Below are 26,905 nucleotides of genomic sequence, written 5' to 3' on the forward strand. Positions count from 1 at the left end.
GGTGATGCTGAACCATATCCCGGACTCTTTCATCAAGGCTGTACTGTATCAGGGCTTTGTAACGCTACAGAATGGTATTGTGATCTGCATACCAGCTAATGTTACTCAGGCAACGAAGTGTATTAAGGTGCATGCAGCACTTTCTCTTAAGCTGAAGACGGGTAATCCACATCAACCGAGCATTGAAGACCGGTCCTAAAAAGTGATAAGTCTCTATGGCATTGAATATCTGGTCGTCAAGGTAAAGTTCTGGTTGTGGGTGCACGGTACGACATCAACAGATGTGCAAGATGCGAGTCTCGGTGGCTGAAAATTTAAAGCCAGGGTGATGGCCCATGCCTGGGCCTTTCGTATGGCGCCTAGCAGTCAACATTCAGTTACACCCACACTAGACGACGGACAGTAGAGGTAAAAGTCGTCAGCATACAAGGAGGGTGATGCTGAGGACCCCACAGCTGCTGCTATACCACTGACAGCTACAAGAAAGAGAGGGACACTCAGTACAGAGCCCTGGAGGACCCCATTCTCTTGAATATCGAGGGTAGTGTGGGAAGCACCAACTCGAACCCAGAAAGTATGTTGCGATAAGAGGTTCTGGATAAAAACCATGTGTGGACCCTGGAGACCCCACTTGTGTAAAGCAGCGAGGATGTGGTGTCACCATGTAGTGTCACCAGCCTTTTGAACATCAAAGAAGACGGCTATACGGTGCTGATGTTGGGCAAAAGTTGTTCTGATGGCAGGCACCAGGTAAATCAGATTATCAGTAGTGGAACGATCTTGGCAAAAACCACCCTGGGATGGTTCCAGAAGACCTCAAGACTCAAGGTGCCAACACAGCCTCCACCTCTCCATGTGTTCAACCAACTTAAAGAGAACATTGGTAAGGCCAATTGGGCGACAACATCCATCTCTACAGGGTGCTTACCCAGTTTCAGTACTAGGACAATGATGCTTTCTTATCAATGCGATGGGAACTCATCTCGTTCCAGATGTGGTTAAAGATGGCAAGGATATGATGCTGACAATCTACTATTAGGTGCTTGATCGTTTGGCTGTAGATACAGTCTGGCTGTGGGGCTGTATCCGAGCAGTGGACTAGGACACTGATGAATTCCCACTCACTGAATGGGGCATTATATGGCTCCAGGTGGTATGTAGTAAGATAATTGCTTTTGCTCCATCTGCTGTTGGCAGGTTGATAATTCTCAGACACTGAGGCTCGAGCATAATGCAGAGCAAAATGTTAGGCAATGGTTTCAGGGTCAGTATACACAGAGCCGTAATGTAATACAAGGTACATCTGCAGGTGTATGGTATGTGTAGTAGAAATGTATGATCTTTGCCTAAACCTGCGAAGGTGAGGTACATGGTCTGATGGTTGAAACGTATCATTCCCAGCATTCTTGCTTTCATCATTTTATTAGGTGGCAGACCCGGGCACAGAGCCACTTAAAAGGCAACGAGGCGCTCCATCGATAGGTACTGCTTAACGTACTGAAGAGCCCGCCTACACTCTCCAATGGCCTCTGCGATTTCTGATGACCAGAAGATGTCTTCCATCAGGGCACACTTGAGGAACAGGGGATCATTAAATCAGCTGCTGAAAGATTGGCTCTAGGCATATTCTGGACTGTCTCATTGATGTATCCATGTGGCAGGGAGCCAAGGGTGACAGCAGAGGTGAAAGCACTCCAGTGAGCACTGTTCAGAGCCCACCTGGGTAAGTATCCAGGGAAGTGATGTTGAGGGAGGGACAGAAAGATCGGAAAGTGCTGGGAGTACCACCGTCTGAGTATCCAGGCGAAGCTTGCGTAGAGCAGCCCTCTCTGCCACAGATATATTGCTCCTTTGTAGGCGAGCCTTCATAATTGCACGGCATGTTTCACGTCTTATTTCCTCTGCTGAATCTGAGGGAAGTGGTCGAACAGCTTCTTCAATGGCACTGATAAATGAAGGCAATGGCAGAACCTGTGGCGTGGGCGCAAAATTCAGTCCCTTACTCAAAACCATCATCGTAGCATCGTCCAAATCTCTACCTGTCATATTAATAGCAAGGCGTCGAGTAACAGTTTCTCGCTGCGATGTCATCTTCGGTCGACTAAATTTTGCAGTCTGTCGGGATGTGGCCACCTCACAAATCCAGTCTGATTTGGCCCAAGTTGTACCATCTATCCAATTCCAAGAATCATAGGGTATCTCCACAGACATCTTCAGGTGCAGGCGATAAAGTTCTTCAGAAACCAGGTCTAATTTTCGGCGAGTAAAGTGGATCCTCTCCTTAACAACAGAAGAACCAGCTTTCGTTAAAATCTTATTCATAGACGTCATTTTTATAAAATGTACTAATCTGGCAAACTTCGGAATTATGCCCTGGTCATGGCACCTTAGTAAAAAACTTAAAGAGCTTAGTAATCTTGCTCTCAAGTGTCGAAGCTTATCCAATTGTCGAACACATAAAACCATCTCCTCCCCACAGAGGTACTTGATGTGAATCCTCAGGTTTTGGCGTCGCAGAGACTGTTCCACAAAGTTTCGGGTGTGCAGCCGCAAGAAATCTCCTTCTTCTTCTAATATTTCGGCTGTATAACGTTCAGCCATCTTCAGAGTGAGCCGCAAGACTGCCGCTCCAGTGCTCGCTTCGTCCCTTTATACTGTTGCACCACGCGACTGCGCATGCGACCACAGATGCAAATGTGCCAGAGACGTTGGTCGGCGGCAGAGACGTGCATAATGCGCAAGTTGTATCTATGCACCTACCTCTCTTTCCCCTTCCCTGTTCCTCTCCTTTTCCGTTGCCCCCACCACCACCACCAGCGCCCCCCCCCCCCCCCCCCATCCAACTACCTGCCACTCAGCCTCCAGACACTGCGCCTGGTGACAGTCTAGTGATGCCTCCATCTAGTTCCTGCATGCTCCACCAGATATAACTCTACTAACTCTTCTTTCCTCTCACCTGTACCCTGCTGTCCCTTCCTCTTCCCTGCACGTTACAAGTTGCTGCTTTTGTTCCATATGACAATTGCATTCTGGTCCAAGCTGCTGGAAATGGCAGTCATGTGTGTGTGTGGTGTGCTTGCATTTGTGAATGAATGAATGTTTTGTGTGTGTGTGTGTGTGTGTGTGTGTGTGTGTGTGTGTGTCTGTTTTCCCTTTTCTGAAGAATGCTTTGGCTGAAAGCTAAGTGTTTAATAGATTTTTCATTGCACTTGTCTGTAATTCAATATGTCACCTTAACGATGAGTAGCTTCATTTACTTTTCCACATATTGTTGATATTACAAGCTGGAGTTTCCACTGTTTGATTTCAATTTCACAGATTTTTGAATTCAGGCTGCTACGTAATGGTGACTTATTTAGTTTCATAACAAAAAAAAAAAAAGGGATCTTTCACACACGCATGTTGATCGAAATATTGTAACACTTTTGCAGCCTCATTATGGAAACATGGAAACTCTATCTGAGGAAAACAATGTAGACACCATGGACAGTTTTAAAATAAAAGGATCCTTCACTAAAATGGGAATTCCTTACAGTTCAATCACTTACATCTGCACATTCATAGGGGCACTTTCAACTGAAATGGCAAACAGTCTCAAAAACAGATGTTAAGTTGGCAGTGTCCTCAAAATGTTTAGGAAATTAGCCTTGTAATTGGTTCGTACCTGTTTTAAAATGCAGTTTATAACACAACTATGGAAGCCTCATAATATAAATTACTGACAAAATTGTTTTAAACATATTTTTTGGGCTTCTTAAATGTTGACTTCAATATCTTTAATCATATTTTCTTGAACAATCTCTCACTCCATCTTCTTAAGAGTTCACCGAATCCATTACAAAATAACACTCTTTATTTATTACATATATTATGTAGGCACTAGTAACAACAATTCCTCAGGATGACAAGATTGGAACAGATGATTTAAAGATGTCATTCTGGTAAAACAGTTAAGTTAGGTTAGCAAACTCAGTTCTCGCCTTCCACGTGAACAGGACAGTGAAAACAGCTTTCTGAAATTTGATCTTCCACAAGTTGTGTGGCATTTAAACATGGTAATTAAGTAAGAGGTACAGAACAAAAGCCAGTTGATGCCTATCATAAACAAAGCAAAGAAAATCATGCAAGTGTTCAATCTTCACTTTCAAGGCTTTTATCACTGCCTCTTCAACCCTAACATCCATATCAATAACCATTCCACTTACATATTCCCTTAGTTTTAGAAAATAGTGCAACCTGGTCTGTACAACTGAAGCTGTGAATGTTCCCATTCAACCACTTCCATTTGCCATACACAGTGTGTAGATATGGACCGTACAGAAAACAAATTCCTCACAATCATAATTTGGACTGAATAGACAGAAGAGTTTTTGTAATAACACACGGAAAACTAGTCATTTGCTTTCCCACAGAAAGGCTGCCTTGGTTGTTCAGAGTGAATCCCAATTTCAACCACACAATGTTGGTGACTGCCGAAAGGCAAAAAGCAATCAGCAAGGAAGTACAATGAATGATAAATAAATTAATTTTCATGTATTTGTAGCTTATAAAGTACATATGCAAATCCAAATGTAGCATACTGCACATACAGTTAGATTAATAAAACTCTGTATGTTACCTTCTGAGTTTCAGCATTAGGTTCACAGCTGTGATTGATGAATCGCGAAACATTTCCCTTCACTGTAGCGTCAATAATAGAATCAGATTTCAATGCCATGAAATAATAATGGCGATTCTTCTCTTTGGCATAATCCTTAGCTCGACGGCGAAATTCCTTAGGATCCAACACCTCCCCAACATATTCCATTATGAAAGCACCACTGTAACATGTTATTTGTTTTTAAAAGATGTTATATTAAGCAAAAGCATAAGACAGATAATTTTTAAATTTCTATAATTTAGCTATGAACGACAACATGTAGTGAAAACATGTAATGCTTCACAATCTCGATTCTGGGATGACACAATAAGAGTATTCAAGTCTGCATCTATATTATTATAACACCATCTCGGAACCCAGTGCCAGTTGCAGTGTACAGGCAACGAAAATTTGATTTGAAATATTTTGCATGATTATTTATCAAATTGAGAAACTTAAAATGCTTCCATAAGCTCTTTAGAGGTATAATTTTGAGCTCTTTAAGAGGTATAATCTTATGTTAAAGTCTGATACGATAAGACAAATATTACAGCTGGAAACTGTGTGTTTTATCTTGAGGCAGTGTAACTGGCAGTGTGCAAATACATGGATTTCATTCATCCAGTGTTTGAGAAAGAGAGCTCCCAGCGATTTCCAACAAAGCTAACACACAGTTTCGAACCTTTGCGAAACTTTTTTTCACTGACACATTCCCCGCAAAATGATAAACAAAAAAAAAAGTTTATCACTTCCAACATTTTCCCTGTTCATGCAGTCAAACTTCAGCACCAGCATGACATTTTAATCCATTACTTATTTACTACTAAATCTATCTGCAACACAGTTTACAGGCAGTATCCACACGTAGCACTAAATGTACCTGCAAAATTCTATCATTGTACAACACACAGTTCAGGAGATTTGACAATATGAACATTTAGATGCATGAGAAAACTGATGTTTTACAATATTATGAAAAGTATAGTTGCTACTCACCATATAGCAGAGATGCTGAGTCACAGATAGGCACAACAAAAAGAAGGCCACACAATAAGCTTTTGGCCAACAAGGCCTTTGTGCGAGTTGTGTGTTGTCTATTTTTGACTAAGGCCATGTTGGCCGAAATATTATTGGTGGTAGTCTTTTTGTTGTGCCTATCTGTAACTCACCATCTCCGCTATATGGTGAGTAGCAACTAGCCTTTTCATAAAATTGTTACTTTCCAGCCTGGATTTTCCATTGTTTGAAAACTAACTTTTGCTAACTTTTGCTTGAAGTGCAAATTACCCAGTTATATTCATCCAGTGTTTCATAATGAGACTGCTTAATGACTTCCAATAAAGTTCAAGCATTATTTCAAATCTTTCCTAAGCTTTTTCTCACTCACATGCCAAAGGGCAATTATTGAACACATTAACTCATTTGTAACGTAATCAGACATCTGAAGTGGTTTTATATTTGGAAGTTCAATTCTTTAAAGAATCAGGGGTTTACTGGTTTAATATACTATGGAATTATTAACACCATTAACTGAGGGCACAGAAGTCAGAAATTTCGTAAAAATCCTTGTGGGAATGGGAACTCTTGAAATAGCATTTTTTAGAGCAATTTGTGGGGTGCAGGACAGGAAGAGAGGGTGAATTGTGTAAGACATGTTACTAAATTAAAAATATTCATTTTTTAAATTACATTTCTAAGTTTAACATACTTCTGTAATAGTGTAACCGGCCACCACTGCCTGAACTTTTTGGATGAAATATATTGTTCTCACTGATGTTTGAAAAATGCCTTTATCCTGCACAATGATTCATGGTCTTTTCACAGATTCTTTGACTACATTACTATTAATTCTTTTTGGGAAGGTACCTTCAAATATTATTGCAGATTCATTTCTGAATAAACTGCTGCTGAAATTGACGTCTCTTTCACTATCGATATTTCTTCTTTTCACATCATGGAGGTATAATTTAAAAACCTGAACTGCACTGCCAGACAAAAAAAAAAAGCTAAGCACCTAGCAGTGGAGGAGGAAACAAAATAAAACCTCACAGACTGAAAGGGTACGAGATATTATTTTGGTGATTACAAAATCTAGTCAAATTTACAAAGGACTTGAAAAGTACAAGACCACCTATCAGCATAATGTAGCATCCCATCTGGCCTGGACACATGGGTGTCAAAACCCGTTACGTCCTCTCCCCGAGGCAAACTGGCCCACAACTGTTGTAGCTGGTCCTTCACCATATCCCTGATACTAGCACAGGGAAGGCTTTTATGTCCAACCTGGCCCTACATGTGCTCTATCGGAAACAGATCTGCAGATCTTGCTGGCCACAAGAGTACCTCAACATCACACAAACAGTTCATGCAAACATGTATCAAGTATGCATGTGCAGTATCTTATTGGAAATGGCACCACAAGACTGTCCTATGAGAGCTTAACACACAAGGATGCAGAATGTCTGTAACGTACTAACGCGCCATCAGAGTTCCCTCAGTCACCATCAGCTGTGACTGAACTGAACAAGATGACTCCCCACACCATGATTCCAGGTGTAACACCGCTGTGCCTCCCCTAAATACTGGAATAATGGGACCTCTCTCCAGGTCACCACCATACTCGCTAACAATGGTCGCCTGGGATAGAGCAGAACTGTAAATTGTCACTGAACATGAAGCAATGCCATATATCAGCAAGTTCATGCTTCTCAGGCACAGCATGTTCCAAATACAGGTAATTGTGTTGTGGCATTTACAACAGCCTATAACTGGGACAGTAAATCCCTAGCCCAATTAATGCCAGTCTCTATCCAATAGTGTCAGATGACAAAGAATGTTGTTGGGAGTCCATTATTTGTTCTTGGATGACAGGTGCAGATGTGAAGGGGTTACAATGTGACTGGTGCACAATACAGTGACCCTCTCTTGTGGTAGTCAGACACTGTCAATCGTAACCTTGACTATGTGTATGCCTGCCCTGACATTCCCATGCAGTCCAACATCTAGCCATTGTCACATCTAAATCACCGCAAAAAACTGTATACTGCAGAATTTGACCATCCAGCCAAATGGATATCCATGATGGGGCCTCTTTCACACTGTCAGTTGCTTAAAACACTGTCTCACATGAGTATGTGGGATCTTTGTGTCCTTCACGGTGATGACTCAACATCGGGTACTGTTCCTGCCCCACATATATCCTACCATGCCTGATAACAATACTAAACATGAACAACATTGATTCACTCTGATAGCTGTTGCAGATGTCACAAAGAGTTTCAACTCAAATCATTTACATACCAACCAATGGTGTCTATGTGTTCACAGTTTCATTGACATTTGACGACTGACATTTGACCATATCTTCTGGGTGCTTTACTTTTTTTGTCAGGTTGTTAATAAAAACACACTCCAACAATAATTATGCAAATGTTTCCGAAGACAAATTCTATAATATTTTTAAAGTCCAGTTTTTATTTTCATATGGACTGACCAGAATGTTTAAAAACAACAATTTTCCAGCCAACTGCGCATACAAATAATCAGCAGGTAAAAAAATTAAACAAACAAATAATACTCAAAAGCTATGCTGGCTACCCAGTGAAGCACGCCATCCATATATATGCTGCAATAGCAATGATGTGGTGCAAATTTAGGAGTGTTTATTACTGTAAGCTCCCTGCGACAAGGTATACATATCAGTCACAAAATATGGCATATAGGACATCCACAACTGAGAGGCACAATTAATTAATATAAAGATATCTGCTTCAGATGTAGTACTAATTTATTCACATCACGACTGCTTGCAGGATGTTAAAATCCCATCTTCAGGTGTAAAAACAACTTTAACGTGCAAAAAGAGAGGAGGGAATATAACAAAATTGGAAAAACCAGAAAAGCATACTAAAGAAACAAGGTGATCCACTTACTGCAGTTGGTCATGCATAAAATATGGTCGGGCCCATCAGTGCTAGGGCTCCAGGTCACTGCATCTTAGGTGGAAAAAAAAGAGAGGGCCTAATAATCAAACATACCTTAGGTGTAGTGTCCGAGCAATAGGACAAAGGAGAAAGAAACCAAAACCAAGTACTGTACTAACACTACCCTCCATTGCGCAGGTGCACGCTACAGCTTCCAACAAAAACTTAATGACAAGCCACTCAGAGATCTAAAAATGTAGAGAATATGTGATGTTTTAAGGCAACAACACAATGGTGGTGTTGTTGTGGTCTTCAGTCCTGAGACTGGTTTGATGCAGCTCTCCTCGCTACTCTACCTCGTGCAAGGTTCTTCATCTCCCAGTACTTACTGCAACCTACATCCTTCTGAATCTGCTTAGTGTATTCATCTCCTGGTCTCCCTCTACGATTTTTACCCTCCACGCTGACTTCCAATACTAAATTGGTGATCCCTTGATCCCTCAGAACATGTCCTACCAACTGATCCCTTCTTCTAGTTAAGTTGTGCCACAAACATCTCTTCTCCCCAATCCTATTCAATACCTCCTCATTAGTTATATGATCTACCCATCTAATCTTCAGCATTCTTCAGTAGCACCACATTTTGAAAGCTTCTATTCTCTTCTTGTCCAAACTAGTTATTGTCCATGTTTCACTTCCATACATGGCTACGCTCCATACAAACACTTTCAGAAACGACATCCTGACACTTAAATCTATACTCGATGTTAACAAATTTCTCTTCTTCAGAAACGCTTTCCTTCCCATTGCCAGTCTACATTTTATATCTCTACTTCGACCATCATCAGTTATTTTGCTCCCCAAATAGCAAAACTCCTTTACTACTTTAAGTGTCTCATTTCCAAATCTAATTCCCTCAGCATCACCTGACTTAATTATCCTCGTTTTGCTTTTGTTGATGTTCATCTTATACCCTCCTTTCATGACACTGTCCATTCCGTTCAACTGCTCTTCCAAGTCCTTTGCTGTCTCTGACAGAATTACAATGTCATCGGCGAACCTCAAAGTTTTTACTTCTTCTCCATGGATTTTAATACCTACTCCAAATTTTTCTTTTGTTTCCTTCACTGCTTGCTCAATATACAGATTCAATAACATCGAGGATAGGCTACAACCCTGTCTCACTCCCTTCCCAACCACTACTCCCCTTTCGTGCCCCTCGACTCTTATAACTGCCACCTAGTTTCTGTACAGATTGTAAATAGCCTTTTGCTCCCTGTATTTTACCCCTGCCACCTTCAGAATTTGAAAGAGAGTATTCCAGTCAACATTGTCAAAAGCTTTCTGTAAGTCTACAAATGCTAGAAACATAGGTTTGCCTTTCCTTAATCTAGCTTCTAAGATAAGTCGTAAGGTCAGTATTGCCTCATGTGCTCCAATATTTCTACGGAATCCAAACTGATCTTCCCCGAGGTCAGCTTCTACCAGTTTTTTCCATTTGTCTGTAGAGAATACGCGTTAGTATTTTGCAGCCGTGACTTATTAAACTGATAGTCCGGTAATTTTCACATCTGTCAACACCTGCTTTCTTTGGGATTGGAATTATTATAATCTTCTTGAAGTCTGAGGGTATTTCGCCTGTCTCATACATCTTGCTCACCAGATGGTAGAGTTTTGTCAGGACTGGCTCTCCCAAGGCCATCAGTAGTTCTAATGCAATGTTGTCTACTCCCGGGGCCTTTTTTCGACTCAGGTCTTTCAGTGCTCTGTCAAACTCTTCACGCAGTATCTTATCTCCCATTTCATCTTCATCTACATCCTCTTCCATTTCCATAATATTGTCCTCAAGTACACTGCCCTTGTATAGGCAGTCTATATACTCCCTCCACCTTTCTGCTTTCCCTTCTTTCCTTACAACTGGGTTTCCATCTGAGCTCTCGATATTCATACCAGTGGTTCTCTGTTCTCCAAAGGTCTCTTTGATTTTCCTGTAGGCAGTATCTATCTTACCCCTAGTGAGATAACCCTCTACATCCTTACATTTTTCCTCTAGCCATCCCTGCTTAGCCATTTTGCACTTCCTGTCGATTTTGTTTTTGAGACGTTTGTATTCCTTTTTGCCTGCTTCATTTACTGCATTTTTATATTTTCTCCTTTCATCAATTAAATTCAGTATTTCTTCTGTTACCCAAGGATTTCTACTAGCCCTCGTCTTTCTACCTACTAGGTCCTCTGCTGCCTTCACTACTTCATCTCTCAATGCTACCCATTCTTCTTCTACTGTACTTCTTTCCCCCATGCCTGTCAATTGTTCCCTTATGCTCTCCCTGAAACTCTGTACAACCTCTAGTTTAGTCAGTTTATCCAGGTCCCATCTCCTTAAATTCCCACCTTTTTGCAGTTTCTTCAGTTTTAATCTACAGTTCACAACCAATAGATTGTGATCAGAGTCTACATCTGCCCCTGGAAATGTTTTACAATTTAAAACCTGGTTCCTAAATCTCTGTTTTACCATTATATAATCTATCTGAAACCTGTCAGTATCTCCTGGCTTCTTCCATGTATACAACCTTCTTTTATGATTCTTGAACCAAGTGTTAGCTATGATTAATTTGTGCTCTGTGCAAAATTCTATCAGGCGGCTTCCACTTTCATTTCTTAGCCCCAATCCATATTCACCTACTACGTTTCCTTCCCTCCCTTTTCCTACTACCGGATTCCAGTCACCCATGGCTATTAAATTTTCGTCTCCCTTCACTATCTGAATAATTTCTTTTATTTCATCACACATTTCATCAATTTCTTTGTCATCTGCAGAGCTAGTTGGCATATAAACTAGTACTACTGTAGTAGGTGTGGGCTTCGTGTCGATCTTGGCCACAATAATGCATTCACTATGCTGTTTGTAGTAGCTTACCCGCACTCCTATTTTTTATTCATTATTAAACCAACCCCTGCATTACCCCTATTTGATATTGTATTTATAACCCCGTATTAACCTGACCAGAAGTCTTGTTCCTGCTGCCACTGAACTTCACTATTTCCCACTATATCTAACTTTAACCTATCCATTTCCCTTTTTAAAATTTCTAACCAACCTGCCTGATTAAGGGATCTGACATTCCACGTTCCGATCCGTAGAACGCCAGTTTTCTTTCTCCTGATAACAACGTCCTCTTGAGTAGTCCCTGCCCGGAGATCCGAATGGGGGACTATTTTACCTCCGGAATATTTTACCCAAGAGGACGCCATCATCATTTAATCATACAGTAAAGCTAAACACAATGGTACATATGCAAAATTAATCAACAGGGGATAAGAAACAGTGATGAAACATAACAGTAACAAACTATAGTAAATAAATCATTATAATACAGGGTGATTCAAAAAGAATACCACAACTTTAAAAATGTGTATTTAATGAAAGAAACATAATATAACCTTCTGTTATACATCATTACAAAGAGTATTTAAAAAGGTTTTTTTTTTTTTTCACTCAAAAACAAGTTCAGAGATGTTCAATATGGCCCCCTCCAGACACACGAGCAATATCAACCCGATACTCCAACTCGTTCCACACTCTCTGTAGCATATCAGGCGTAACAGTTTGGATAGCTGCTGTTATTTCTCGTTTCAAATCATCAATGGTGGCTGGGAGAGGTGGCCGAAACACCATATCCTTAACATACCCCCATAAGAAAAAATCGCAGGGGGTAAGATCAGGGCTTCTTGGAGGCTAATGATGAAGTGCTCTGTCACGGGCTGCCTGGCGGCCGATCCCATCGCCTCGGGTAGTTGACGTTCAGGTAGTTACGGACAGGTAAGTGCCAATGTGGTGGCGCTCCATCCTGCTGAAATATGAATTGTTGTGCTTCTTGTTCGAGCTGAGGGAACAGCCAATTCTCTAACATCTCCAGATACTGTAGTCCAGTTACAGTAGCACCTTCGAAGAAAAAGGGACCAAAAAACGTTATTGGCTGAAATGGCGAACAAATGTACAACTAAATGAAACTTTATAGCTCCCTTAATTCGCCGACAGATAGTGCTTAGCTCTGCCTTTTGTCGTTGCAGAGTTTTAAATTCCTAAAGTTGTGGTATTCTTTTTGAATCACCCTGTATATGTTGGATAGATTATGGGTTCATGATTGGGCTGAGTGCCCTGCATTATGCAAAACAATAATGATGTGGGAAAATGGTTAAAAGGCAAAAGGAAAAAACAAATGGCATTTTCGAAAAAGTACCTTAGACATTTCTAACACATATACCAACTAATGAGTTGGTACCCATCATTGAGAATAGCTTAAAGCTAAGCTTGACCATCAATTTATTGGCGAATTCAGAACACTTCTCAATCTGGTGTTGAATCATAATTGCAGAGTTAGTGAAAAAGAAAGAACAGATTTCAGTCATTTATTACACACAGATAGAAATAAATTGCACACATCACTGGATAGAAGAAAGTCAAAATTTTATGTTCACACAGACATTATATAATACACTCAACACAAGCACCACTTGCTGCTTGAGAAACACCAAAATTGTATTCCACTTCATTCCACATGTGGATCAAAGGATTCCTGTTGTCTGAATCAGAATCTTCGTCAATTCAATTTCTAAGATCTTGCCATAGGTGAGACAAAGACTGTCTTTTTATGAACCCTGACAGGAAAAAAAGTCAGAAGGTGTGAGGTCTGGTGACATGGGAGGCCAAAAACAATGAACAAGATCTTGTTGCCCACCTCTTCCAATTCACTGTTGTAGGATGGTGTTGCTAAGATAACACAGTGCCTTAAGAGTGCACATGAAGTGGTGCACCATCATGTATAAAAATGAAATGATTGTAATCTTCATGAAGTAGAGGAAACAACCAATTCTGCAGATGACATTCTGTGACAGATTCCTTCGTAAAGAAAGACAGATCCATTAGCTTTGTGAATAGAAATGATACAAAACACATTCAGTTTCAGTGACTCTCTTTCAAATTCAATGGCAATGCCAGGATTTTGTGACCACTAAATTCTTACATTATCACAGTTTACTTTACCCACACATGAAACATCAATTCGTCTGAAAAGATGAGTCATTCGAAAAAAAAAGTGTCGTCTGTCATATCCTGGAGAATTGAAATGCAAAATTCATACCTTCTATTATGGCCACCGGGACACAATTGCTGCTGTAACTGCAAACTGTAAGGCTTTATATGCTGGATTCACTTCAGAAGACACCTCACCACTGTTTGAGGAAACTGAAGTTCCTGGTCTGCCCATTTTATGGACTTCCAAGGGCTCTGTGTGAATGCATCTCGTGTACACTTGAAACCTTCATCAGACAGGCATGGCCAACCAGTGCCCTTCCCTTTGTATATGCAACCAAATTCCAAGAATGTTTTATGCCAGTCATAAATCTGCTTGTGCAGAGGTGGCTTCTTGTTGAATTGATGCACAATGCACAATGCATGTTGCACTTGAACAATAGATCGGCTTTGTGCAAATTCCAACACACAAATTGGATTTCTCTCATTATGTAGTCACCATATTGCTACAACAAACAGCACAGCTGTATCATAACATTGAACTTTTTTCTATCCAGTGAGGTGTGGAATGAGTTTCTATTTTAAACAGTTTGTCTGTAATAAACAACTGAAACCTGTTCTTTCCTTCTGAATCACCCGGCATTTCCAGTTTAATAATATAGTTTACATGCAAACTGAGTGGCTGGCTGTTGACTCATCCATAGCAAGCATTATCACCAATGTTTTTGTTGGCCACATTGAGCATCAGTTCTTTTTGTTCCGGCCATATCATTTACATAACACAGTGGGTTACCAATAGTATGCTGACAATGTACTACTTCTGTACAATGGTTCCAGTGAACATGTCCAGCAATTTTAGCAAGATCTAAATGACACGGGTCTGAATATACAATTTACACTTGGACATGACAACTTCTCCTTACCATATTTGGATCAAGACAACCAAATTATGTATAGTATTTATAGAAGAGAAACAACTATAGATAGTAGCATTCACGGTTTGTCCAAAAAATGACAATCTAAGCTGGCTGCATAATGGGCTATTTTTCAGTATGCCAGTTAAGTTCTGTGCAGTTCACAATACTCTATAAGAGAACTGGGAGTTATCAGATACATAGCACATACTAATGTTTACTCTATGCAAACAGCAGACACACACAACCAACAGGTACAGCATAATAGGAGTAAGGAAAATAATTATGGGATCACTCTCACACCTACTTTGAAGGATAAGTAAAAGGTGTCTACAATGATTTATACATATACATCTACACACATAATCCACACACCATCCTATGGTGCAAGCGAGGGGGTCCCTGTTCCACTACTAGTTATTTCCTTTCCTATCCCACTCGAAAATACACTGAAGGAAGAAGATTGTCTGTATTTCTCCATATGAGAATAGTTTTGCGGTCCTTATGTGAAATGTAGGTTGGTGGCAGGAGAATCATTTTGCAGTGAAATGTAGGTTGGTGGCAGGAGAATCATTTTGCAGTCAGCTTCAACTGCAGGTTTTCTAAATTTTCTCAATAGTGGTCCTCAAAAACAATGTCGCCTTCCCTCCAGGGATTCCCATTCGTGTTCCTGAAGCATTTCCGCTTTACACCTGTGTTGACTGAAACAACCGGTAGCAAATTTTGCAGTCCACCTAGAATTGCTTCCCTATTTTCCTTTAACCAGACCTCATATAAATCCCAAACACTCAATCAGTACTCAAGAATAGGTTGCACTAGTGTCCTACGTGCTGTCTCCTTTACAGATGAACCATACTTTACCAGAATTCCACCAATGAACCGAAGTCGACCATTTGCTATACCTACCATAATCCTCAAATGCTCTTACACCAAGATATTTAAACAATATACTAGGACACTACTAATGTTATACATCTGAACACTGTGGATTTGTTTTTGCTACTCAACTCCACTAACTTCCATTTTCCCACACTCAGAGCTCGCTGTCATTCACCAAGGCAACTAGATTTCTGAAAAGCGTTTGACACAGTATGTCACTGCAGACTGTTAACTAACTTACAAGCATAGTCATGGAATAGGTTCCCAGATATGTGAGTGGCTCAAAGACTTCTTAAGTAATAGAACCCAGTATGTTGTCCTCGATGGCAAGTGTTCATCAGAGACAAGGGTACCATCAGGAGTGCGCCAGGGAAGTGTGATAGGACCACTATTACTTTCTATATGCATAAACAGTGTGGCAGACAGGGAGGGCAGCAATCTGTGGTTGTTTACTGATGATGCTGTGGTGTATGGGAAGGTGTCAAAGATGAACAAGTCTAGGATGATACAAGATGACTTAGACAAAATCTGTAGCTGGTGGGATGAATGGCAGCTATCTCTAAAGTTAATGCAGATGAGTAGGAAAAACAAACCAACATTCAGATAAAGCATTAGTATTGTCCTGCTTAACAAAGTCATGTCATTTAAATATCTGCACATAATGTTGCAAAGCAATATGAAACTGAACAAGCCTGTGAGGACTGCAATAGGCAAGGCAAATGGTCGAGTTCAGTTTATTGGGAGAATTTTAGGAAGGTGTGGTTCATCTGTAAAGGAGATAGCATGTAAGAGGCTAGTGCGACCCATTCTTGCATACTGCTCGAGTGTTTGGAATCCACATCAAATTGAATTAAAAGAAGATATTGAAGCAATTCAAGTCAGACAGCTAAATTTGTTTGTTACCATTAAGTTCGAACAACATGCTTCATGAACAAAATGCTTTGGGAATTCAAACTGGAATCCCTGGAGGGAAGGCAACCTTTTTTCTAGGAACACCATTGAGAAAATTTAGAGAACCAGCATTTGAAGCTGACTGCAGAATGATCCCACTGCCGCCCTCATACATTTCACACAAGCACCACGAAGATAAGATATGAGAAATTAAGGGTCACACAGATGCATATATGAGGTCTATTCAAAAAATTCTGGAATTCTGTCCACAAAACTTTTCCTCGCTTACCATTTACTTATTGTGCATGGTCTCGTTCGAAATATTCTCCTCCACAATTGATTCACCACTCCCAACACTGTTTCCATTTCTGAAAGCAGTCTTTGTACGCTCTTGCTGGATCGGGTGGATTTTCTTTTATCTCATCTATCGTTGCATAACAGAAGCAAAACGAGGATAATGGAATGTAGTCGATATAAGTCGGGTGATGCTGAGGGAATTAGATTAGGAAATGAGACACTTAAACTAGTAAAGGAGTTTTGCTATTTGGGGAGCAAAATAGCTGATGATGGTCGAAGTAGAGAGGATATAAAATGTAGACTGGCAATGGCAAGGAAAGCGTTTCTGAAGAAGAGAAATTTGTTAACATCGAGTATAGATTTAGTGTCAGGAAGTCTTTTCTGAAAGTATTTGTATGGAGTGTAGCCATGTATGGAAGTGAAACATGGACGATAAATAGTTCGGACAAAAAGAGAATAGAAGCTTTCGAAATGTGATGCTACAGAAGAATGCTGAAGATTAGATGGGTAGATCACATAACTAATGAGGAGGTATTGAATAGGATTGGGGAGAAGAGAAGTTTGTGGGACAACTTGACTAGAAGAAGGGACTATGTTCTGAGGCATCAAGGGATCACAAATTTAGCATTGGAAGGCAGCGTGGAAGGTAAAAATTGTAGAGGGAGACCAAGAGATGAATACACTAAGCAGATTCAGAAGGATGTAGGTTGCAGTAGGTGCACAGGATAGAGTAGCATGGAGAGCTGCATCAAACCAGTCTCAGGACTGAATACAACAACAACAACAACAACAACAACAACATCGTTGCATATCTCCATCCTTTCAAACGGGTTTTCAACTTTGGAAATAAAAAAAATGTCCACAGGGGCCAGGTCTGGAGAGTACAGAGGATGAGGCAGCACTGTGATTTGGTTCTTTGTGCAATAGGTAAACAACAGGGTTGAATGTGCAAGTGCATTATCGTGATGCAAGAGCCACAAATTGTCTTGCCAAATTTCAGGCAGCTTCCTTCTCACATTTTCTCGCAGTCATCGCCAACACATTCCGATATTACCATCGATTAACAGTTTGTCACTGTGGCACAAATTCATGATGAATTAATCTTTCATAGTCAAAGAAAACTATTAGCATGTCTTTGACATTTGATCTGAAGTGACAAGCTTTTTCTGGCCTAGGAGAACCTTTCCCAACCCATTGTGTAGACTGAACCTTATCTTAACATCATAACCGCAGACCCACATCTCATTACTAGTTATGATTCTCTTAAGGAACATCTCACTCTTATCTGTGCAATCCAAAAGCTCCTCACAGATTGCAAGGCGAAGGTCTTTCTGGTCTTGACTCACGAGCCGTGGGACAAACTTGGCAGCAACACAATGCATTCCAAGATGCTGTGTCAGGATTTCATGGTGTGAGCCAAATGAAATATTACCTTCTTCTGCAATCTCTCAGACAACCAGTCTTCGATTGGCACGCACAATTTCGTTGATATCCCTGACATGAGCATCGTTGGTACACACAGACGGATGTTTTAAATGAGGGACATCTTTAACTTCCGTCCAGCCATTTTAAAGCCATGTGAACCATTCATAACATCGAGTATTGCTTAAGCTCTCATCACCACGGGGTTCCTGCATCACTTGGTGTGTCTGTAAAGGTTTTCTTGAATTTCACACAAAATTTAATGCAGATGCATTGCTCCTCAAACTCTTCCATCTCTAAATTTGCAAACTGTATGGCACAAAATTCTACTCAATACACACAAAATTCTACTCAATACACCACTGAAAAATAGCTAACAGATATACAACTATGAAACTTCCTGCAGATACATATGAAACTCAGGCGGTAGTGAGGGCAACCGAATATTGCTCCAACACACCACTGGTGTGAAATTACAGAGGTTCCGGAATTTTTTGAACAGACTTCACAGTCATTTTTCCCTCAGTCTATCTGCAAGAGGAACAGGAAAGGAAATTAATAATAGCAGTACAGTGTACCCTCCACTATCCACCATACGATGGCTTGCAAAGTATGTATGTAGATGTGGAAATTTTGTCTGAGTTATATTGTATCCTCATACAGTGACTCAACTTCAACACCTTCCCGTGCACCCCAGCACCATCAGCGAACAACTGCAGATAGACGAAATAAATCTCGGGTGAACAGCCTGGTATGAACATGCATAGGACACAATATTTCGGCAATCGACCATGTTGCCATCATCAGGTGTGCTGATGTACTGACCGGCAGTGGGCCAGCGCCATGTATATATAGGACAATCCACCTCCCGCTCCTCCCTCAGGCGCAACCACCATGTATATATAGGACAATCCACCTCCCGCTCCTCCCTCAGGCGCTTCCTATGAGTCGGTGCAGTCCGCGCCCCGCGCACAGTCCAATTACAGCATCCGTTCTCCCGCTGTCTGGGCGCTGCGTCCTACGTCTTCTCATTCAGGAGGGTCTGCCTGCACCGCTCTCATTATTCTTCCCTCCTCCCCCGAAGTCAGTAAACTCTGGGAAATATCCTTTTCCTTCTTAATCGGGGTGATCGCGGGTTCCCATGTCTTGCTAAGGATGTAACCCCTGTCACGATTTAGTTGTGGCTCCCTTACTCTGATCTCTATGGCTTCTTTCATGACACAGTCCCAGTATTTGGAAGTCTGCGACAGGACTTTGGTTTGGTCATAATCCATGCTGTGGAGTTCCGAGAGGCAATGCTCAGCGATTGTCGACTTACTGGGCTCTTGCAGTCTAGTGTGCCATTTATGTTCTCGGCATCAGTCCTCAATGGTACGAATGGTCTGCCCTATGTATACACTACCGCATTGGCAAGGTATCAGATAAACCCCTGATTTACGTAGACCAAGGTTGTCCTTGAAACTACCAAGAAGGCTCTTGGTTTTGCTTGGAGGACGGAAGATCGTTTTCACTTGGTGTAAAATGCGTCTAATTTTTCCGGATAAGGCCCCACAAAACGGAATAATAGCCAAGGCCACCTCCTCTGAGGTTCATCCTCAGTTTCCGCGAGTGCTGCAGGTGTGGGATGTAGAGCTTTCCGAATTTGCCCTTCCTTGTCACCGTTCCTCCGAAACACGGTCTTCAGATGGTCCAATTCTTGTTGGAGACTGTCCCTTTCGGAGACGGTGTGAGCTCTGTGTACAACAGTTTTGAGCACGCCATTCTTTTGTGCCGGGTGGTGGCAGCTATCCACATGTAGGTAAAAATCGGAGTGCATCTTATTCCTATACAGGCTGTGGCCCAAAGTGCCGTCAGCTCATTTTGTAATCAAAACATCTACGAAAGGGAGCACCCCATCCGTTTCAATCTCCATGGTGAACTTAATATTTTCATGTCTGGAGTTGAGATGTGTGAGGAAGTCTGCCAGTTTATCTCTTCCATGTGGCCAGATAACGAAGGTATCATCCACATATCCAAAGAAACAGGTGGGTTTTCTGAGAAAGTTAATAAAAAAAAAAAAAAAAAAAAGGTCTCTATACCACCTGGATTTTACATACTGAATCAGCTGGTCCTATAAGTGTACACAGTACACAACCCACAGCCACAAACTGCACCCAATGGCAGATGTTATCAGATTGTAATGACTGCCTTTACATTGTACAAACAAGCACGCATTCACTATTTGGTTCAAAGAACATCAGGACTTAAATAATTCAAGATCTGTGTTAACTGATCACCTACAAGCACACAAACACTTTATCCCTGACATAAATAACATAAGTATCCTCCATATACATCTGACGGGGCGACTCCTTGATTTATTTGTAGAAATGAAAATTTTATACAATTTGAATCAGAACCCAATATACAGGGTGATTCATGAAGATATGCAAATATTTTAATAAGTTATTCAACAAGTAAAACTTAAGAAAAAAATTCATATAAACATAGGTCTGCACATGTTTAGTTATGGAGTTACAGCTAATAAAAGATTCTGCCTGAAATTTAGCAGCTTTGCTAATCTGAAGCGATCACAAAACTGTAAGAGGTGAAAGTAAAGCACAATTTCCATTTATTTTGTTGTTATTGGTCTGGTGAATCTAATAAAACTAGTCTGTCATCATCGTCTTCACGTATGAAGCACATGTACTGATTATGAACGCTAGGTAGAGAATCTGTCTCCCATAACATTCGAAATACTCAACTAATGGTTCGTGCGTTCGAAATCCTCTGAGTTGGATAATGTATGCAATATTCGTTAACTGCAGCTGTAGCATTACCATCACATTTGCCATAAATAAACACCATATCATCCATCGTATTCCTCTGTCATAAATATGAAATGCATCCCTATTTCATAAAAAATCTACACACTACAACAGTTGCTACGTGGTTTCACTTAAATACACTGTTGTTACTACGTTCTTTCACTGAACAATACAGAAAACTAACTCAGTTCAAGGTCAGGGAATGACTGAAACAACTCACTAACGGTTACCAACAATGAAATACATGTTTCTACATTCTTAATGGAAACAAAACAAATTTACTTGCATAATAATCTTTGCTTCCCTGGATGTTCTGGAAAACTAATGTAGATACATGTCTGGGACATGTTTTATTAGATTCACCAGAGCAATAACAATAAAATACATGAAAATCATGCTTTACTTTAACCTCATACAGTTTTTCAATGGCTTCATATTAGAGAAGTTGCTAAATTTCTGGCAAAATCTTTTATTGGCCGTAACTCCGCAACTAAACATTTGCTGACCTATGTTTATACGAACTTTTTTCTTTAGTGTTACTTGTAGAATAACATATTAAAATATTTGCTTATCTTCGTAAATCACTCTGTATATGCCAAATGAACATATCACACTGAAGCTTATGGTTCTGTTAGACAACTATGAGTTTCTTAAATAATATGTTACAGGTTCAAGCCTATTTATCTAAACACCCATTTGTTTACCCATCTCACCTCCTAATTATCTTTCTAAATCATTACTTATTTCTACAATGCAGACTGGCTCACTCCAGTTCATGTTGTTTAATTAATTAATTAGATGCTTAAATTGCTACATTTACATTTTAGGTTTTTATAATGGGTATTTTCTTAAATTCCCAGTTATTTATTTGTTTTGCCTTTTAAGGATTTTTCCATATCATTATTATTTTGTTTAACAGGGTCCTCAGCCTGGTAATATTGTTTTTCTGCTAACATTGCAACACTTAAATTTTAAATGACATTATTATTGTTTTGTACAATACAGGGCACTCAACCTAATAATGTTGTTTCACTGCTTACATTGCAACACTTACATTTTAGATTTTTCTTTTTTTTCTAGCACTTGCGCAATAGTTACCATTACTTTTTATCACTATTTTTTACTGTTTCTTATTCTCTATTTATTCATTATGCCTATGTAACATTGTCTTGTTGCCTTAAAACATCACATTTTACATGTCTGTGAGTTATCTAGCTTGATGAACTACCAGTGCTTGTTTATATTTTATTATCCTTGTAAATGAACTATTGTAAGTGTTTGGAACAGTCAGTCCCAACCAATGAGGCCCAACAGTCAGTTCTTGTTGGCATCCATAGCATGCGACTGCACAACGGCAGACAGTGCATGTACAGTATTTGGTTTTGATTATTTCTTCCTGTCTCCTATTGCCCAAATGTTACACTTTAGGTGCATTTGATTATTAGACCCTCTCCTCTTCCTTCTAGTTCCATCTAAGATGCAGTGACCTTGGGCCCTTGCACTGACTGGCTGCACTTTGTGATAATACACGGCCAAGTACAAAAGTCATTAGTACAACTGAAGCAAATATACACCAATTTAATCAAACTTGCTGAAAAGAAAAGAAATGAATGAAAACATTACGGGAGAAATCAATGAAGATATCATGAAATAATATCAATGGAAACTAGTCAGAAATTGTGAAGTTATATAATGAGAATGTTGTGACAAATCAAAATTTTTTGAAGTAGTAGCAGGAAACATCAGTGCCAATAAAAAATTTGAGTCAGGCCTACAGGAGTGCTCATGAAAACCAGGTAATCCAGATTCGAGTAGCAGTCCGATATAAATTTTCATTTGACACAATATATTCATAACATTGCAGATTGGGAATGTCTGAGCATTTGTTGCCGACATCATTTCATGTAACACATTTTCATTGATTTTATCCACATTGTCTCCAATCACTTCATTTCAGTGAGTTTAATTTAACTGATATATGGTGACAAGGCAAAACATATGACCACTGCCTATCACAAGATTGAATGCTAGCTTGTTGCACTGCAGGCACATGAAGCAGTGATGAAAGTAAACAGTCAGAAGCATAGACAAGTGGAGAATCACTCTTAGCAACAATATGAGCCACAAATGAGAAATCCCCTGACATAAGCAACTTTGACAAATAATAGATTATTATGGCCTGGCGTCTGGGAACGAACATCTGAAGCAGTGAAGTCTGTCAGCTGTTTGTTGCTACTATTGTAAGCATCTACGGTGAGGGGTGGAAGACACTAAAAACAAGAGTAGGCAACAAGATGTTGAATGTCCACATCTCATCACACAATGTGGAAGTCAGAGGCTTTCCTACTCTGTAAAGCATGAACGGTGACTATCTGGGGCAGATCTTACAAAGTACAATGCTGGTGCATGGTTAACGTGTTCTGGAGCACACCATTCAGCACACATTGTCCAGCACAGGGCTCCACAGCAGACGACCCTTATCCATTTCCATGATGACCCAATGACATCATCAGTTATGAATGCAGTGGGCATGCGATCATCAAAACTGGATCATGAGTCAATTGGAATGTGTCACTTGGTCAGAGATTTACAGTTCTTGCTGCACTACGTCAATGGATATGTCATCATCCCTGCAAAGAGCTGCTTGAAAAATTCATGATCTGAAGGACACAAGCCAGTGAGGGCAGTATTTTGTTAAAGGAGACATTTAACCGGGCTTCCATGGTCCGGCAGTAGTAATTTAGGCACCATGATATCTGTGAACCATGTGAACATTCTTCCGGATCACCTACATCCCTTCAAGCTTCATGTCTTCCCTGACAGGTGTGGCGCTTTTCCAGCAGTTTCTGAGTCACAAGGCCAGAATTGTGCTGCAATAGTTTGAGAAGCCCAATAGTGAACTCACACTGCTATCTTGGCCACCAATTACGATGAGCTGAACTCAATGGAACACATCTGGGACATTATCAGGCACCGGGTGTAGACCCACAAATCACCAGCCCAAAACAGGGTAATTACCTGACCTGGGCATGCACATCTGGTGTCACATACCTTCAAAAACCTACCAAGGTCTTGCTGAATTCACGCCACACAGAATCGTTACTCTCTTGCATTCCAAAGGTAGACCCACACACTATTAAATAGGTGATCATAATGTTAGGCTTTATCAGAGTATTTACAAATACTGTTGTGGCAGTGATTGCTTGAAAATGCTGGTTGAGAAATGTAAATCATCCTGCAGAAATGAAGATTAAGCCAAAGGTGTTACCTGGTATTTACAGATGAATAATGGACTCTTTATAGACTTTAAAAGAAGCTACAGAAAAGTATGCATAATCCACTATTTTCTAGATTTTGTAGAGGCTGTAAAAAGACAGTGTATGATGATTCGGGAGGATTTGTAAACAAAAACTCCCATTATGAAAAAGTCCTACAGCATTCTAGGAACTTTGGGAAGTTTGTTTATTAATAAAGAAAATTTATTACACAGAGATTAAGAGGAATATAAAAGAGTGGATCCAGTGTAAGCTTTCTATTGTACATTGCTCACAGGTAATTACTTCATTACATCAGTCGATACCACCTCTCAATAATCTTGTTCACTGTGGTGTCATGACAGTTGTTGCCAAGATGTTATCTTGAATGTATGAGGATCAATTATAAATCTTCACTTTCAAGAAAATAGATGCGTTACCTAGCCTCTATCTAGCTAATTGGACGATATATCATATGGAACAATAGTGTTTAATGCCACATAGTGTCAGGCGTTGCCTCTTTGTGGGGAGACTATAATGAGGTATTGAGGAGAAATGAGGAGTTAAAGGAACAAGAAGTATCTACAACAAGAAGTATCTATATCTACATCTCCATACATACTCGCAAGACACTGTACGGTGCATGGCGGAGGGTGCCCTGTACCACAACTAGTCGTTTCCTTTCCTGTTCCACATGCAGGTGTATGTATCTGGGGAAAAACGACTATTTATATGCATCATTATGAGCATTAATTTCTCGAGTCTGACCTTCAAGGTCCCTATGCGAAATGTACGTTTATGGCAACAGGATCGTTCTGCAGTCAGCTTCAAATGCAGGTTCTCTAAACTTTCTCAGTAGCGTTCTTCGAAATGAATGTCTTCTTCCCTTCAGGGATTCCCACTTGAGCTCCCGAAGCATTTCAATAACACTTGCACGCTGATCAAAAGTACAGGTAACAAATCTAGCAGCTTGGCTCTGAATTGCTTTGATTCAATCCAACCTGGTATGCTTCCCAAACACTCAAGCAGTACTCAGGAAGGGGTCCTTTACAGATTTCAGGGATTCCCACTTGAGCTCCCGAAGCATTTCAATAACACTTGCACGCTGATCAAAAGTACAGGTAACAAATCTAGCAGCTTGGCTCTGAATTGCTTTGATTCAATCCAACCTGGTATGCTTCCCAAACACTCAAGCAGTACTCAGGAAGGGGTCCTTTACAGATGAACTTCACTTTCCTAAAATTCTACCAATAAACTAAAGTCAACCATTCACCTTTCCTACCATAACCCGCACATCCTCGTTCCATTTCATTTCACTTTCCAACATTATGCTCAGAGATTTAAACGCTGTGATTGTCAAGCAGGACACTACTAATGCTGTATCTGAACATTACGGGTTTGTTTTTCCTACTCATCTGCATTAACTTACATTTTTCTAGATTAAGAGCCAGCTGCCATACATCACACCAACTAGAAATTTTGTCCAGGTCTTTTTGTATCAACCTATAGTCACTTATCATTGGCACCTTCCTATACAACACATCATTAACAGCAAACAACCACAGATTGCTGCCCATCCTGTCTGCCAGATCATTCATGCATATAGAAAACAGCAATAGTCCTGTCACAATTCCCTGAGGCACTCCTGATGTTACCCCTGTCTCCAACAAACATTCGCCATCGAGGACAACATATTGGGTTCTATTACTTATGAAATCTTTGAGCCAGTTGTTTGCACGTACATACATTAACAGCCCTACCCTCATTAACCATGGGCCTTGCCGTTGGTGGGGAGGCTTGAGTGCCTCAGCGATACAGATGGCACTACCGTAGGTGCAACCACAATGGAGGGGTATCTGTTGAGAGGCCAGACAAACGTGTGGTTCCTGAAGAGGGGCAGCAGCCTTTTCAGTAGTTGCAGGGGCAACAGTCTGGATGATTGACTGATCTGGCCTTGCAACACTAACCAAAACGCTCTTGCTGTGCTGGTACTGTGGACGGCTGAAAGCAAGGGGAAACTACAGCCATAATTTTTCCCGAGGGCATGCAGCTTTACTGTATGGTTAAATGATGATGGCGTCCTCTTGGGTAAAATATTCCGGAGGTAAAATAGTCCCCCAATCGGATCTCCAGGCGGGGACTACTCAAGAGGACGTCGTTATCAGGAGAAAGAAAACTGGCGTTCTACGGATCGGAGCGTGGAATGTCAGATCCCTTAATCGGGCAGGTAGGTTAGAAAGTTTAAAAAGGGAATTGGATAGGCTGAAGTTAGATATAGTGGGAATTAGTGAAGTTCGGTGGCAGGAGGAACAAGACTTTTGGTCAGGTGAATACAGGGTTATAAATACAAAATCAAATAGAGGTAATGCAGGAGTAGGTTTAATAATGAATAAAAAAAATAGGAGTGCAGGTAAGCTACTACCAACAGCATAGTGAATGCATTATTGTGGCCAAGATCGACACGAAGCCCACACCTACTACAGTAGTACTAGTTTATATGCCAACTAGCTCTGCAGATGATGAAGAAATTGATGAAATGTATGATGAGATAAAAGAAATTATTCAGGTAGTGAAGGGAGACAAAAATTTAATAGTCATGGGTGACTGGAATTCGAGAGTAGGAAAAGGGAGGGAAGGAAACGTAGTAGGTGAATATGGATTGGGGCTAAGAAATGAAAGTGGAAGCCGCCTGATAGAATTTTGCACAGAGCACAAATTAATCATAGCTACCACTTGGTTCAAGAATCATAAAAGAAGGTTGTATACATGGAAGAATCCTGGAGATACTAGAAGGTGTCAGATAGATTATATAATGGTAAGACAGAGATTTAGGAACCAGGTTTTAAA

The 26,905-nt window shown here is 40.4% G+C and overlaps 1 protein-coding gene across 4 annotated transcripts in view; it reads right to left on the minus strand.

Moving 5' to 3' along the window:
• The window catches only part of LOC124595805, a 249,294-nt gene that overhangs the window by 182,576 nt on the left and 39,813 nt on the right, over window positions 1–26,905 (minus strand). For all 4 annotated transcript variants that reach the window (XM_047134699.1, XM_047134700.1, XM_047134697.1 and 1 more), the window contains exon 5: window positions 4,619–4,820. In XM_047134699.1, the coding sequence (XP_046990655.1) occupies window positions 4,619–4,820 (202 nt within the window). The remainder of the gene's footprint in view (window positions 1–4,618; window positions 4,821–26,905) is intronic.

Source organism: Schistocerca americana, chromosome 2 (assembly GCF_021461395.2).
Source record: "Schistocerca americana isolate TAMUIC-IGC-003095 chromosome 2, iqSchAmer2.1, whole genome shotgun sequence".
Classification (NCBI taxonomy): Eukaryota; Metazoa; Arthropoda; class Insecta; order Orthoptera; family Acrididae; genus Schistocerca; species Schistocerca americana.